The sequence below is a fragment of the Calidris pugnax genome, unplaced genomic scaffold, assembly GCF_001431845.1.
Source record: "Calidris pugnax isolate Ruff unplaced genomic scaffold, ASM143184v1 scaffold273, whole genome shotgun sequence".
In the NCBI taxonomy this organism is placed as follows: domain Eukaryota; kingdom Metazoa; phylum Chordata; class Aves; order Charadriiformes; family Scolopacidae; genus Calidris; species Calidris pugnax.
Window position 1 is genome coordinate 2,880,751 of NW_015094508.1, and position 17,779 is coordinate 2,898,529.

At 37.9% G+C, this 17,779-nt stretch overlaps 1 protein-coding gene across 1 annotated transcript in view; it reads right to left on the minus strand.

Annotated features, from left to right (window-relative positions):
- Positions 1–5,540: 5,540 nt before the first annotated feature.
- Positions 5,541–17,779, minus strand: part of LOC106901825 (histone-arginine methyltransferase CARM1-like) — a 55,595-nt gene continuing 43,356 nt past the window's right edge. Inside the window, exons 8-13 of the mRNA XM_014964839.1 lie at positions 17,635–17,716; positions 15,824–15,909; positions 14,340–14,429; positions 12,606–12,743; positions 10,769–10,858; positions 5,541–8,389 (exon numbers count right to left, since the gene is read on the minus strand). Coding sequence (XP_014820325.1) covers positions 8,380–8,389; positions 10,769–10,858; positions 12,606–12,743; positions 14,340–14,429; positions 15,824–15,909; positions 17,635–17,716 — 496 coding nt within the window. The 3' untranslated portion in view covers positions 5,541–8,379. The remainder of the gene's footprint in view (positions 8,390–10,768; positions 10,859–12,605; positions 12,744–14,339; positions 14,430–15,823; positions 15,910–17,634; positions 17,717–17,779) is intronic.

The window sequence follows — 17,779 nt, forward strand, 5'->3', positions numbered from 1 at the left end:
GCGCACAGGTTAAGTGGCGAGGGTTCTGGGGAACGCTAGGCGGAGCCGTTAGTTCAAAACCATCTGATGAGTTCACGAATTTTTTTTTTATTTTGTTTGGGTGTTTAAGTAAAGTCATCACTTCTGAATGGAAAGGGGATCCATATTCGTAAACGTGGTAATTATTACACTTGTGTGATGACAGTAGCTATAATAGGAAGTCAGAGCATAGTAAGTACTTCTGTGGTACCACCCATAGTATATTTGACTAAAGAAGTGATGTAGAGGGAAATTATTTGGTGGAGGAGGGCTTTTTCTTTGATGTGGCTGGTAATAGTCCTTTTTTGTTATTTGTCTCCAGGAAAGCACTTGGCAGTGACTTGCAAAACAGGCATAGGCAGAATCATGATGTTTAGTTTTCCTACTGCTTGAAATGTTAACATCATGCCTGTCAAAATTATGTGAAAATTGCATGTTTTAAAGGGGACAGGGGAAAGTGTGTATTTTGAGTCTTGGCTTAAGTCAAGGGGCATAAATCACAAGTCTGTGTGCTCCCACAGCCCAAATGCTTTGTTTCAGTGTTTGGAGGAACCTCTGTAGATATTTGACGTAAGTCTAGTCTCTACAGTAATTACATTTCCATTTTTTGGTGGTTTCTTTTCAAGAATTTTCAAAAATTAATACCATGGTCAATTAAAACATTAGAATAGATATAGCTATTTTCAGCTTGGTTTCTATTATGCAAACATCTCCCAGAGAATAAACCAATGAAACTTTTGAATGTCAGCCAGAGATTTCAAGTCAGTCAGCTTACAGGTTCAAGCATCTACATTTCATAAATAATTAAAAGTTCCTTAAAGATCTTCAGGTACCTTAAACAGGCTGTAAAAGTAGAAGATAGTTCTTGACCTAGTCATATTTCCAGGATATTCTCAAGTGTGTTCAGAGTAATGTATCAGCACAGATGTTTTAATGTGTTTTTTTAATGTCTGTTTTATCTGCCTTCTGGACACTGTTTTGATTCCATGGAGGTAAAAATTATTAAAGAAACCAGAAGATAAAAATTCAGAAAAGTTAATTTGTAATTTGTGAATAAGACATGTAATGTTGACATTCAGTGTTACCAGTGTGGCTCTCAAGTGAAAGCCTCATGTCACGATTCAGATTCTTCTAAAGATGTGTCATACTCCTACAGCATACGGTTTCCAACTTGGTATCTCAAGCATGTTTTTGAATACCCTTGAAAATGTGGTTCTACAACGGGCTTTTTAAACAAAAAGAAGGATTATGGTCTTTGGACTGCAAAAACAAGCACTAAGAATGTGAAGAGCAAGAAGCATGTTTCACTGAATAGTCACAGGCTGGATATGGTCATTATGAAGGGTCTACAGCCTTTTATTTTTTCACACAGTGCAGTCACCTCCACTCTGACGTGTCCGTGGAATATATTTGCTATAGTAGTACCAGAAGCAGTGTCAGCATACTTCCGCTTGTGGCCTGTCCCCGATGTGGCACTTTTATGGCATTGGCTTTCCAGCTCAAGGAGAGCTGTGGTGAATTCAGTAGTGCTGAATGCCACTTTGTTTCTTAACAGACTTTGAAGGAATAAGAGCTGTGGAAGTTTAAAAGTGGCTTGTCTCACATTTTACATAAAAATTTACAAAAGTGTGACAATATGTATGCTTACCTGTCCCAGCCAAACAAAGGGCTGGTTTTTATTCATACGTTTGTTAATAGCACATTTATCTAGCCATTTTCACATAAAAAAATAATTCGACTCTGTGACACAATAGATCTGGGCTTAGTATTAAGGCAATTGTAGTGAAGACTGCAACACTGTGGAGTGCTGTCTGCTGCATTGGTCAGGACTGCTCTGCTCACTTTAGTGCATCTCCTTCAACAAGACATCTGAAGGTGCAAAGCTGTAAGAAAAATGGAGTGTAACTACAGCCATAGCCTGACTATTCCTGTTACCAAGGCAGCAGGAGCAGAATAACTACCACAGAAGTCAGGTAAAACTCCGTAATTTCATTTTCATTTGTGAATGCTGCTGGAGGTACTTTCTGAGTTGCTGAAAACAGCTACATGCACCTTGTCCAAGATTATTATTTTGTAGCTTATTTCACAGAATAATATCATGGAATTACTGAGGTTGAAAGGGACCTTTTCAGATCATCTAGTCCAACCACCAACCTAACACTGACAAAACCCATCACTAAACCACATCTCTTAAGCACAGCGTCTGCCCATAATTTAAATACTGCCAGGGATGGTGCCTCAACCACTTCCCTGGGCAGCCTCTTCCAATGCTTAATAACCCTTTCAGTGTAAAAATTTTTCCTAATACCCAATCAAAATCTCCCCTGACGCAGCTTGAGGCATTTCCTCTTGTCCTATTGCCTGTTACTTGGGAGAAGAGACCAAGCCTCATCTCTCTATAGACTCCCTTCAGGTAGTTGTAGAGAGTGATAAGGTCTTCCTTCAGCCTCCTTTTCTCCAGGCCAAACAACCCCAGTTCCCATTCCTGTTTGTGGAGAAGCAGACAGTTCTGCTGACCTTGTAAATGAGTTGATCACCACGCCTGTCAGCTGGTGATCCTCTGGAGAGAGCACTACTCTTGCACAGCATTTCAATTCATTTTCTCCCTCTACACTTCCTACAGAATAGAATACTAAATTATTTAATCTTTCTTGTCATCACAATGCAGATGTCCATTCTACAAACACAACCAAAGCCATTTGTGGCTGCTGCAGTGTGTAAAAGACCCACTTCTCTGTATCGCTTTTTACGCACTGCAGGAAAGGTGGTCATTAAGTTAGTCAACAATGCTATCCATACTTTTCTCTGTCTAAGTATTGCCAACCCTTTCATAATGCAAAGAGAATTTTGTTCTGGGTTTGTTTTTGGGTTTTGTTTTTTTTTGCCAACAGCTGATGTTTAGGCAGAACTGAATTTTGCTGCCCAAAAGGATCCCCAGAGATCCAGATCTATAGACAGCCTGGAACTGGTCTCTCCTGAGTGATGAGCAATGGATAGGCCAGTTGCTGCTGCTGCCATGCTGGAGCTGGAAAGGGTGGTGACAGCACATAAAGTTTTTATGAGTGACCATCCATTTCCTGGGCTACACCGTAGCCAAGGAGGCTGCAGAGCCACAGATATTTCACTGCCCCCCACTGCTTGCTCCCTGTTTTGCTTTTGCCTATAGCTGCCTGCAAGCTTCTTACATTATAATTTTTAACTTTCTGAGTGATACAGAATTCAGTGCAGTATTTGTTAGAAGTCAGCTGAGTTGGAAAAGATGGTGAGATGCAACTGTAAAGAAATGGTGAATTCTTAATAGCAATTACAGCATGTTACTCCAAGATATCTCCTTACTTGAGAACCACAAACTAGTTTGCAGTTATGTTGTTTCATTTCCCCACTTGGACTGTGTGAGAGAGTACTCAACTTCTAGTCATTTTCCAAAGTATAGAGAACCAGTAGAAGTGCCAGAGTAAAATTAATTTAGCCACCTATTCAGAAAAATAGGGGGCAGGCTTCCTGCGCATCTTGATATTGCTCATTTGCTGTTGTTTCTAATTAAGTATACCTGCTAAGAGCTTCATCTGCATGACAACTGAGGTGAATTAAATTTCCCTTTCTCCAAAATTAGCTCAAAACACTCAGCTGCAGAGTCATTTGCTCTTATTTCTCAGCTCATTATTTCAGGGGCAGATGGAGTGTGACAAAGAACTCTTTGCGTTTTATGCGTGTCCCAGGAAAATTTCTGAGATCCTATGAAATCCAGCATTATAGTTAAATGTTGTGAGTGAGCACTGGCCTTTTTCTCTTGTACTGTTTTCCATCTAAGATCATGGGTGTTCTTTGATACACAGGTTTGGCAGACCAAGCCCTGTATTCTTAACAGATCTTGGGAAGGCACTATTCACTTCATATTCTTTGGAAATTCCAACTGAATTCTAGCAAAACTGGATCCATGTTCCTACTTTCAGTATGCATTTACCCGTTGCGATTTTGGGTAGTGATGATTTGTTTTAAAGAAAGTACCATGTTATCATGTTCAGTTAAGTGCTATTTCCTTAATTGTGCTATTTTCTGACTCAAGTGTGTTTCATATCCTGTGGTACCATCCCCTTTTATTACTGCTTACATGAGTGTACACGTACAGTGGATTAATGTACATTTGGGGACCTCTGTCATGTTAGCTGTGTAGCACGTTCCCTGCATAGGAAACCACCCCTAAAAGTAAAAACAAGTTTCTGCTTCCCCTTCCACCACCAAAGAAGTGTTAGTTACCGAAGTGTTAGATTAAAAATCGCTTGGGATTTCTTCACAGATACTCAAAAATGTTCATTGTAGACCAAATTCAAATGAAAGGTGTTTTGAAGTGAAAACTGAACACTGGCTGTTGTTCACAGGCCATTAAATATAAGATTTATTATCATAAGTTCCACTGCTATTGAGCAATGCTTTGTTCACAGTAGTTTTGACTCATGGTCCACTGGATATCTGACTACTGATAGTTAGCTAAGGGACATCTGAAGCCTCTGGTAAATTAGGCTGAAGTCCCAGAAAAATCATGCTGAAGTCTCAGTTCAATGTTGCAAGATGACATGCCTCGCAACTGGCCAACCTTGGGAGGGGCAGCCACTTTGAGAAAGACATTTTTATACTTCCCACTCATTTTTCTTTTGTTTTCTTCACTTTAGATTAGTTTCTTCTGTAAATATGTGCATCTGAATATCATTAAAATCAGCGTGGGTGAAACCTGGTGAGCTGAACCTGAACAGTTCTTGACAGGTAATTGATACCCTCTTGCTTCCAGCAAGAAATTGTTTTTTTCTGCAGTTTCCGGTTGAATTGTTGTCCTCTATTCTACTGACTTTTCAGCTCCATCTTGACAGCGTAGCTTTTCCCAGTTTTAGCTCTGAACTTGGATCAGTGCAGAGTTGTAAATACATGTCTTATCTAATCATGAAGAGTGAAAACCTGTATACCACAAGCTAAGGAAGAAGAAAATGCATATTGTCTGAAGGTTTCTCTTCCAACTTCTAAATGCCTTTCTCCCTGTCCCCTCCTTTTTTTCTTTGTTGCATCTTGAGAAAAAAGCAGAAACTACAGAAACTTAGCTAAGCAAATTAACACCAATTCCATTGTGTTTCACTGCACTTAGATCCAGATGCATCAAGAGTGCTTTTGGATGTCATAGTTGTCGTAAGTATTATAAAGAGTGCTATCACAAAGATTCTGTGGGTCTAGTGCACACAATATGCAGTAAATCACTACTTCTCTTAGCAACCAGCAGAATAATAGTAACCACATTGAATTCCTATACTATTCCTAAGGACAGACTATTCTAATTGTCAGTTCAGATGGGAGAACTCACATAGCTAGACATTCAAAATGAAAGTCATTACTACTGAAAATGCAATTTATCATGAATCACTATTTTATATGACTGCTTACAGAACTTTAAATGCATCTCTCTGGGGTGAAGGTAAAAGAAAATAACCATATGCAGTTGTTGAAAAATAAGCTGCTAAGAGCATTTCTAACTGCTATAATTTCTTGGAGATAAACCTTCTAAATGACCATGGATCCAACAAAGCATGAAAATTTATAGCTCCTTAATACGATATTTAGCGTCTTTCCCATTGTGTTTTTTGAGTCTGTGGGATGCAAGTCAATGTGTCATTTTTCAACAGGATTAATATAGCCTCTTTAACTATAAATGAGGAAATGCTACATTTCCTAATGTGGTCAAATCTGTTCAAGAGTCTTACACTGTAAAACTACATCATCATTGTTTGCTCCAGCAACCCCACAGTTCTGCTTTAGTTTCCCTACATTCTGGAGCATTCATTAATGTTGCCTTGTTGCCTTTACAAAAAATAGAAACAAAACACCAGCATTTTTATCAATAAACTGTTTTCATTCGCATGTTGTTTCAAAAATACTTTACAAATATATTCTCTCATTTATACACAGAAAGTCATGTAAGGTGAAAACAGTACTTTGTAGTTCTTGAAGGCAGGCTCCTGTATACTTCAAAATTACCAATGCTTCAAAGCAGGAAAATGTTAAATGATAAGGAAGTGAGACTGTCCCAGGACTATTTCAGACTGCAAATGGTACAGTAGCCGATGTCAATCTTCTCTTCAGTTTTAGCATTCAATCTGGAGTAAAGTGAATTCCCGAAGTAGAGAGAAAATACAAATACCAGTCCCGGATCATCCAAATCACTTCAGAGTAGCAATTACTGTGAATTATTCTTTGTACTTGTTAGCATGTAAGGCAACAATCTTGTCTATACATACTGAAGATGCAATTATTAGATACATATACCTTCTGTTCTGGAATTAAATAAAGATACACAACCCGACACTGCTCTCTGCTGCTGCTGTTTTTCCTCCCCTTTATTTACTTTCCTCTTTAAAAATAATTGAAGTTGCCATGTCAAATTCAAAATGTAAGATTTTTTGTTATAGAAAGTGGAAGTATTTGTTATACAGATACTTTTTAGAAGAGGTTTGAGACTGAAATTACCATCATAGAATTGTCTAAGTTGGAAGGGACCTTTCAGATCATCTAGTTCAACCATCAACCTAACAAAAACTATCATTAAACTCTATCTCTAAGCACTGTGTGAAATCCAGGCAGACATGCAGGTCAGTAGGAAACATTACAAATCTATATGCTGAATTCAGATCCAAATTTTGTATACTCCTTTCATATTTGCTGAGGAAAACCTGTGAAACTCTAGAAAACTCTGAACTACAGCTGCCTGCTATTTGGATTTGAACATTTCTGGATTTCTTTGCTTCTCTCATATAATCGGAAAAGCACCAACCACTGTGCAGACTAAATTTAAGATGGGTGGGTACCCATCCATCAGATTTTGCATCAGAAATCTCATTACACTGCTTTTACAGGTTTACAATGGTATTTCCTGTTATCATTCTGAGGCAGCAGCCCACATTAAATATTTTAAAATTTGTGTTAAAAAAAAAAAAGTCTTTTATTGTGCAAACTACATTTTCATACTAGAAGTCTCTCATCTGCTGTATTAAAAGCTACTGGACAGAACAAGGCAATCATTGTCTGACACTAAGTTCAATGGTTTCATTGCCTCAGCCATGAAGTTCATGCCACCAGTTTTGCAGTTTTAGGTACTACTGTCCAGTATCTCATAAACTATCTTTAAATACCTGCACATGGTTGTTGACTTGGAGACAAACCACTGAAAGTACAACTTAATTACTCGCAGCAGGGGTCCTTAGCGGGTCTTTTGATCAAATGCTGCACATAACTTCCTGAGAGAAGGGTCAGTTTTGCTGGGGCTTTTCATTCAAACCAGCCTTCCAACAGTGTGTGGAAGGCTAGCAGGTGATTGTATCTTGCTAGAGGTATCACTGGAGTTATGTTTTTGGTAGGAAAATGATGTCTACATTTCTGATTTGACTCCAGCTCATTAATTCAGCCTAAGGCATCTACCTTGAACTACAGAAACACATTGTATAGGAGTCAGTATATGCCATTAATGGATAACATTGTCTGGAGAGAGATCTCAGGAAAATCTGTACTATAACTCTATAGTCCTCCTCGTTTGCTAGGTACACAAGCCAAAAATACATGTTTATATAGCTTTGGCTATCAATACTTCTCATGGAGCTACTGAAAAAGTGAAAGTCACACCTATCTTACCATACAGTTTTGTATCACACTATGCTGGGAGTAGTTTACAAATGTTAATGTTACAAATGTCCTGTTATGTTTCTATAGGCACAGAGAAATCTAAGAGCATTTACAAAATATATGCAAGATGACATTAGGTTCATGTCTCAAAATGAACCACATTAATGAGTCCATTGAGAAAATTGAAGTATTTAACACACTGCCCTGGTGAGCTAGAAGATTTAACACCAAACATTGAAGTAAGTGCTGAATGTTTAAAGCCTGCACACTACATATTACTCAAAGACCTTTTGATATGTTATATATAGAAACATGAGGTAGGTTTTGTTCAAGAACCTAGAATATTGATAAGAATATTAAAAACAAGATCAGTGAACCAATGTGAGCTTATTGTAAAGCAGAAATAAAAACAAACACAGAGAAACAGTTCTTGTTCTATACCAAATGAACTTTCTGGAATAAAATTGAATCCGCTGCAATCCATTTCTTTAAATGTGAGTGCAGGGTAAATTTCAATTAAAAAAAGAAAAAAAGATGGAACTACAGTATCCCCTTCTCATGTGACTCACACACAATTACAGATATATACAGTTACAAATTGATTTTACACAAGCACCAGTAGGCATACTAGAACTGAAGTCTCACTGGTTACTCAGCTTGGTGAGAATCTGACTTCTGTTTTCAGATGCCATATTACAATACATTCTAGGCATACCTAAAAATGGATGAAAGAAAAAATAGTTAAAATATACAATTCTTTGAGAGCTTACAGCACTAGCTGAACTGAGCAAATTTAATAGATTCTAATATAGCTTTTCTTTTACTCTGGAGTAAAAACTTTTTCAAGATTTTTGATATTTAATAAGAACTTTTATGAAATTGAAAGTTTTTTAAGCACAACACTTAGCCAATATATGACAGATAAGTCTCACTGGAATAAAGCTAGAAAATAGTCCCCTATGCTGTTACTGATTTATTACATGCAGAGTGATTTCAAATTTAAATTTTAAGTGGTTTTATCTAGATTTGCAGCTGTGCAAGCAAGTGTAAAATGCTACCTAGTCCACTGTAGGTTATTTTACAAAGGCAGAGGCTTTCTTTTGGTTTTATGTACAGCAGCTCAGGCCGTTGCCTTCACAGAAATTAAAAGCTTCCCAGTCCAGTCTTTATTTTTACCTTATGCTATAGAATTATTATGGAGTTGTTTTAAATGAGCAAAAAATGTCCAGAATTGCCTCTTCCCTACTATCTATCCCTGTGGTATGGAGAAGAGTATTTGTCTCAGGGACACTATGAAGCAGTGAGGAGAAGACAGCTAGTCTGGATGGGTTGGTATCAGGTCCCACCATGCACAGTAATTTGCATGTCCCAGTTTAAAACCTGGATTATATGTTCTTATTCTTTTTAAAAACCTTATGAAGACTTTGAAAGTTTCCTCATGTTTCTAAATAAGCATTTTTTCTTTTGGGAAGTCTTCCTTGCCTTTGTTTTTTTAACTCTTTCAAAGCTCTGGTAATTGCTACGGGAGGGCAGGGACAGAATGGAGAAGGATCAATAAACAAAAAAAACCACTAATGGAGGCTCACAGAGGAAGCTTGTTAAATTAGGTTAGTGTGTTGTGGCAGGATTCCACAACCAAGCACTATAAGAATAAATGTATGAAAGAAGAGCAATCTAAATTATTGAACTCGGTATGGTTAATTAGCTAGCAACCATGAAATCACACGGTAACATTTTTACATTCAATTTTCAAACTAGAATACCGTTCCATATAACTTAACGTCCTTCTATACGTAACACAGAACTTGACCATTTTCCCCCGTTTTCTTTGGTATGAGTGATAGTATCCTGAAAGCGATTTCTACATTTTATGTAAGTTAAAACCTCTTAACAAAAGCTTCTTTTACTTCTAAACAAATAGATTCTATCATCTTTGAAAAGTCACTCACACACAGTGGGTGCTAAGTATGGAGATATTAGAAGACCAGTAAACTTATTCGTAATAATCCTCACAAAAATCTTTTAGATTTGAAACCAGTATTAGCCAAACCAAAAACATGCGCAAGGTAGACACTGCCCATGTCACAGTCAAGTCTGAGAAAATTAATCTTTTCCAGTGCGTGATTTTATTTATAGTCATTGCAAGTCTTCCACAAATAGCCTTTACGAAAATGACATTTTTACAAATTTAATCAAAAGGGTCCCACTCTGAATGCAGAATGTGCTACACATTTGATGTACAGATAAAAATTAACTTTACAGATTAAAATTAATTTTCATCAGACACAATGAATATTTTGTTTTACAGGTTTACTGTGGAATTGTCATATAGGTCTGAGTCAAAAAATAAAAAATGGAAAACACATAATGAAGGAGGGAAGCATTTTCCATGTGTGCTTCTGGAAAAAATCAATTCCACCAGCTGTATTTGCTGATTTTTATGCCAAATACAGCACAAGAATGAGAACAGAACACAGCCAGACTGTTTTTCTCAAAAATCTTTTTTCCTTTGGAAGACTTCAGGCTCCTTCCTCCCGCTTGTTTTGGTCTGTAAATTACAGCTTTTCCCAAAATAAGGTGCCATAGCAACACATAACAAAAGTCCTTGCTCGGATGGGAAGGATTGGAGCAGGTAGATTTTTTTTCCTCCCCTCGTGTATAATACAGAGAGGACAGGTCCTTCATGTCAAATAGTATTATCAATTTATGTACTTAGCTGAGTGCGTCTTGGCATATTCCTGATTCCTCAAGTCACAATGATACACATCACTCCCCAGGAAACAGCGAAAGATTTTAAGTATACATTCACTCAAATCAGTAAATGCCTACTATTTTGTCATAGCACTAAATCATTGCAGACCTTAAATAAAGCTTTTTTCTTTTCCTTTGTCACACAGCCTAGGTAGAATATGCAAGTATTCTTACACAAATGACTACCCTTAAAACAAAACAGTGGTGCCCCTGTACTTGTAGAACTAAAATAAACTGTAAGAGGTCAGAAACTTGTTCTTCCCCAATAGGTGTGCTTTGCTTCCTGTCATACAAGATGGTACCACTCTACAATGGTGATATTTTAGTCAAAAGTATTTCTTACCTAAAAAATGGATTCTTTAAATCAAGAATGTTACCAGATTTCAATCCTGTCTGGTCCACCATAGCCACAATCTGAATATCATAACTTTGCCTGCATCAGAAAGAGAAGTATAAAAAAGAGGTAATGGAACTAAAACACCTATAACGGCTTGAGCGAAAAAAATACCCCTTAGTATAACACAATGGAAACTTATTTGCTGTGGTATCAGTGGAAAGACGTGATTACTTAATCATCTCTAAAGAAGTAAAGTTTAAAAGGCACTGAAGTGATTTTAACATCTGAATAACATAATTTTGCACTGGTAGTATTCAATAGTGAAAGGTCTTTCCCCCCCCCTGTCAGAAATACTATAAATTTCAGCATTAGCAAGTACAATCAGAGGATTTTTTCATGATCAAAAATATCTATCTTGCCAAACAGCATTATGTTCACTCTTCTCATAATCCTGGATTTCACCAGGGAGGATTTTTTTCGCAGGACTTTTTGCAAGAAACTGAGCTTGCCCAGAAAAGTAAGGAGGACCAGCCACGGGCACACCAAAACGCCGAAGCTGACCAAAGCTGCTCCTCCTGCACGGAACAGCAACTGCAGGGTTACACAGAAGTGCCACATGTGTCCTGAAACCAGGTCAGCTTTGTGGCAGGACTTGTTAGCCCGGTGCTAACACATGGTTAAAGTCCTTCTCATTCTCAGTCTGGCGAAGTCAGCTGTCCGGGCATCTCTGAGCCACACTCCATTGTAGATATGCCATAGGTATTGACATATTTACAGCAGTGGCTGTGTGAACACTTCGTGGCCTACAGTGTTTCCTTTTTATATTAAAATACGAATACATTTTGCTTTTGAAAGAGACATATCAAGATTTGTTACTACTTATTTTCTCCATGAGGAGTTTCTAAGCAGAAATTTGACAAGTTCCACATCAAGTATTTATTGCTGATGTAATTAAAGAGCTCTGGAAGTATTACTGACAGCTTTGATGTCACTGGATCACCTTATTTGTCAGCAAAGAAACAAACAAACAATAAAAAGATTCACCTTCCTGCATCAAGGAGGCTTTGTTTTCTGTTAAAACTACACATAGGTGTAAGCAAACCAGGCTGCACCTCATGTGACCCCATCACTGGAGGATTGTTTTCAAAGCCAAGCATTGCAGTGGAGTTACCAAACATCAGACTGACAACAGGAACAGCAGAGAAGTCTGGTGAGGAAATAGGCCCTTCCAAAAGCACCATCATCACTAGCCTCAGTGAAAGGACAAATAACACATGAAGAGCACTGTTCTTAAACAGGGAAGTATGTCCATGTGGATTTTTTATCCAGAATTAAAAACATAATGGATTTGGGATCAACCCCACTTCTCCTTGTCTCTGCACAGGACTTGGTGAGAGACAAGAGATATTGAGTCTTCAGGCAAACAACTAGGCTGCTGACAAAGACATGGCCAGAGGTCACACTACCAGAACAAGGTGTGGAAAATTAACTGGCCGTGACCTGAGAAAACTGCTGTGTGTGAAAGATAGCAGAGTTGGAAACTGACAAAACCTGCAAGTAGCGCTAGGTTGAGGGAAGGCAGGATGTGACAGGTGGTTAAGGAGAAGGTGAGAAGGAACATCACAGGTAACTGGAGTGAAACATGGAGACCTTTTGGTGAGCAGAGTCTCACCATGTTGACCTTGTGAGACTACATAACTGTATCGGTGATACCGTATACATTGGTAATGGTACCAGAAATAACAAATGTGTGCACAAGCATACCCAAAATTAACTGGTGTCTTCTGGGTACCTTTAACAAGAACCAAACTACAAAATCTACTTGGGAAGCTTTTACACTTACCGCTTATTGGCAACAAGTAAGACTTTCCCTGAGAGAGTTTCCCCCTCTTTAGCAAAGAGGGGTGTCTGGAGAAGGCAGCGTACTTGATACCAGTGAGTGAGGGGCTCTGTCGGTGCAGTGGACAACCAAACAGTTACCCTAAAACAAACAAGAAAAACTATCTAGACCTTCTCGCCTGTTTTCTCCTTTTGGAAACAATTTTAAGTAGTTAGACCTTTATGTATGTGAGGTGTCAACTGCTTATAATAATCTTTAAACTGCCTTCAAGTAAACCAGCAGAGTGATATTACCCTATATGGGGACATCAGGAAGTTATACCTCATTTTCTTCCTTCGTCTATACTGTGCCTGTCACCACCAGATCTCTGTGCTTAAGCCAATTATGGAGATTGAAAAAAGAGACTCTTGAGACTCCTCTTTTCTCTTCTTTCCACACTGCCAGGATACAGAATACAAATTTCCCTCTTCTCTTACTACCGAGACAATTTCAATAAATTACAAGAAATGAAGTTTTGTCCTGAATGTGGCAATGTGATTCTTCACAATGGTAGTTTCATCCTTAAACAACACTCCCCAAGATGGTTCTATACCTAGTTTTCACTTGCAAGAGATATTTCAGTAATATATTGAAAGGGGCTGTGGGTGCAAAGGGATGACACAAGTAATAACACAAATCCAATCCACTGAGGTTTCAAGTTTTAAGGCAAAGAACTTCCAGAGTTGTAGAAACATGAAAGAGCTGCTGATTAAGCAGTTGCCTACTCCAAAATAGAGGCCTTCCCAGCAGAGGATTTCAGTCAGTTCCTGCAAGTCTGAAATTTTCTGTACCGTTTTAACTGATATGGAATATGTGCTTCCTTTTTTAAATTCCTTTTCCTATCAGCTATTAAATAGAAATGCACATAGGTCCTTTTTCTTTTAATGGGTATACTATTCAGAATTCTTGACAATCCTCATTTCAAAATCTAATAAAAGGCATTTATCAACACAAATAAATAGAAGTGCATTTTACAATTTATTGAAAAAAAAAATCACCTAATCTAAACCTAATCTAACTGATCTAAAACTAGATCAGTTTAACTGAGAAATCAACAAATCTTATCTAAGAGCTAAATACAGATAGCTTAAATCTATGTTTTGACTACCTGAGCAAGTTCATCTAATTTTCATCTATTTACTATTTACCAGATGACTGTCCCCATTTTGAAATAAATGCCTGGTGCCGCAGTGAAAAATTTCCCCAAGCTTGGTGAAATTTTTTTCCATTTCTATTTTGTCAGCTGGAACTTGTTGCCTGCTTTCTTTTTTTTTGCCCACAAACAAGACCAGCCCAAGTGGGAAAATCCAGCTTATGTTCAAATGCTGCTGCTTTACTTAAAATGTAAAACAGAAAGGCCTCTAATAATGAAAAAAAAAAAAAAAAAAAAAAAAAAAAAGCAGCATTGTGTGGAACAGTGCATTTTGATCCTCAGGAATTCCTGGAAGTGGTCGACTGTAGATAATGTGCACCCCAGTCAATGGGAAGCAAGATCACCACCATCTAGTCATAGTGCTAGCGCTAGGTTATCATACTTCTTGTTACCTCTGGAAGAGCATTATTTCTTTAACACAAAAGAATCACATTACAAACTAGGTCAGCACCAGATAAAGGTCTAGTACTGGCACATTTTGTACGAAAGATGTGATTTTTCCCCCTGTAGTTAGCATTTCACAGGAAGAAGGAAAAAGTACTTACAGTGATCCTACAAATGCCACATCAAACCAGAAAGCCAGGCCATGGATTAGCCCTGACTGCATCATTTGGAAAACAAAGGGGATTTCCACTCTGCAGGAGAAAAAATAATATGCTGCCAAAAATAACTTCCAAAAAGTACTGGAAATTCCACCAGAAGCCTACCTTATACTAATTTATGATTTTCCATTCTTATTCATCAGTTTATGTCACAATTTGCCATATATTTAAAAGGATATGCTCTTTTTTTCTGTGTCAATAGAATTAACGAATGGCATGGGTCTAGGTGTTAGTTTTTTGTATTTTTTTGTTAGATAGTGGAACCAAATATGCCACTACACAAGTGTTACAGCATCATTTGTGGCAATATTGCAGACTGCTATAAGTACAGGGGTTCAGTCTTTTGAGTGGAAAATTTCCTGTTGCTATTGAAGGACTTGGGTTTAGTATAAATACTATTTTTAGCAGGAAAATGTTCCACTACAAATTTGACAAATAGAACTACTTCTGGAACAAGAAGGAAAAATTGACCTGCTTGACCATGAGCTTGAATATGTTCCCTTCCAAAAGAACTACTACTGGCTGTGTAGCTGAATCCAAATCTCACCCACTCTTGCAGAAATATATCATGAAACTAGCATTGCGATATGAACATATTAGTTCTGAGAACCACTACAGGAAGCCAGCCGTAGCCACCTGAAACTGGAAAGCAATTCTACAGCTGCTTCCCCCCTCTAACAGCAATTCTTCTCTCCCACTAGACCATGTCATTTATGCAATTAGTTGAGTCACGTCGAAACAACAAGGGTTCAGAGCTTCAAAGACAGTCTGTGATATTTTCCCCTTGTGACAGTGTCTTGCAAGGACTTGAGGTACTCCCTCAAGTTCTCACATATGGTACATTTTATTTCACAGATGTGCTGAGCACGAGGCTTCTCTACTGTCATTCTAAGACATGAAGGATGCAGGTTGTTTTATATATAAGACTTTCCATCTAAAGATTTGAAGGAGTTCTGGAGGGAAGTAAAGAGGTACAAATGATTCCTGTTAGACTAGAAAATGTTTAAAAAAAAGAGGTACACAAGAGTTCAGCAAGGCAGCTTGTGATGGCATCATTTGACAAGGTTTTTTAGGATGTCTGAACAGAAAAACAAAAATTGCCTTGTAACTGAATTAAATTATGTGTCTCAAGATATAATGCTAAGAAGTAAACACTGTCCTCTAGGCCCTGTTTTATCCCTTTCAGTATGAAAATTTTGTGAACTGATCTCTGGTGTTTCACGGACACACAAATGGGCTTCTCTGCTGATGCTAGGCAAATCATCATGCAGATGGACATTCCGGTCCATTAGGAGTGGTGGACTAATCGTTTTGCCCCGACCCCTTCCCTCCTCCACAGCCACCACCAAAGCTCCCTCTGAGCACCATTGATCAATAGCCAGTGACAAAAATGAAAGATGAAGAGTAGGTTGCTGGTGTCTGCTGACCTATGCAAATCTTCCTCAACAGCTTCCACGAAGTTGACAGTGTACTTCACTGCCTGTGCCATCAGAATTCTCACATCAAAAGTATCCTATGGGGGTGAAAAAAAAATAAAAAAGAGTTGCAATTGTTACCACTCTGTCTTGTCAATGTATAAACTTGTTTTCTGTTAAAAAGAATGGGGAATAAGACAAAAATCAACCTTCACCCCTATAAATTTGTTTTCAATGTTTCATTTTCTTAGTATCCCTTAGAACATTGTTAGATTTTGCAATATTATCAGGATTTAATATATTTGACTGCTTACATGCCTATCAAAGATATCTATATTCAACCTAGAAAGAAGAAAATTTGTCTAGAAATTGATCACTTGTAAATTGATCACTTGGGGTTGGTTTGGTTTTTTTTAAACCACACACATTTTAATGTGCTCTTCTGCATTGCACAGTTAGGTAAGCTGAATTAAGACAGTATGGAAATACTTGAAAATTAAATTATGAAGTATAGAAAGCAAAATTACTTAATACAGATTTATGTCTAGAATAAAGTTACAAGTAGTCAGTCAGCAAATGAAAACTTTTCCCTTCATTTTTCTTTTTTTTTAATCACAGGTACTAATCTTAATCTATCCCTGCTCACAAGCTCTTCCAGAAGTAAAGCAAATTCTTAACATAAAGGCTTGTATCACAACCCCCCACTGAACCCATCTAAGAACTAAAATCTGTCTACAGAGTAAGGGGAACACACAGAGATACGTGATTTTTAAAAAGAAATAACAATTTAATGTGGCTTTTATTGGGCAATGCATTTCTGATCTCCAAGGGAGGAAGAATCTCAGCCAAGAAATCAAAGCAAAACATGTACATCAGACAGGATGCAAGTAAATACCACAGTTCTACAGATTTCTCCCTTCTCTAACTGAAAGCCAAAGAGTCAGTGCTGAGAATGACCCTGCTACAGACAAAGACACAGCTGAAATTTATGAAGACAAATGAGAGTTTTCTCATCTCCATTTCAAGTACTAACAGCAGTGGAGTGCAGAAGGTTCTATCAGTAATCTGATGGTCCTTCCAGATTTCTGGATAGGTTTTAGAGTTTTTAGAGTCTCCATGTGACAGCAGCTATGCTGCTATCGCTACTTAAAGCAGTTAGCCAAAAGTTAGTCAACGTTTGTTGAAGTCAAATTTCTGAGAGTGAAGCTTTTCATTGCACCTACACAGCAGCATTATACTGGGGCAGGAGGTGACAGGTGGGGATTGTTTAGGTTCTTTCCCAGAGAGGTGAGAAGGATTTTTCCTGCATTCTTTCCAAATCGGTAACGCCTAGACTTTAGTAAAAAGAAAGAAGAATGGCAGGTGCTAGATCCAAGTTACCAATAAAATAAGGATATTTACATATTAAAAAAAGGTTGTTTCATAATACAGAAATCTGTTCGCCTGGCTGCTTTGTCTTTTCCTTTAATTTGTAAATCAGAGATAGAAAGGGAAAAATCAAGGTCAAGTCATTTTTTTACGAGACTGGAAAGACTGAGGGAAGTTAGTTGCATATTAGGAAGAGATTTTTTCACGTGCTGTGGCTTCCTAATGTGTGCATATCTCTAGACATCTGTTATTCATAGCAAATATTACATATTACATATGGTAGTTAACCTTTGACAGCAGCTCTGTTCACACTTGCAGTTATTTTCTGGCTCTCTACTCAACAGCCACAGAGCTCCAGTAAACAAGGAGACTACTGTACCTCTAGGATTTTGTGGAAGGGATGAGATAGGGAGGGGGAAAACCACAAAAAATAACCCCCAGACATACAAACCTACCACAATAGGTTGTCGGAAATACTCATCCACAGCTGCACTGCGCAGACTGGACAGGTCAACCCCATAAAAGCATTCTTGGTACCTAGAAACAGTAACACATAACATGTTCAGGAGAAAAATGCTTTTTTTTTCTGAGTTCCAACCA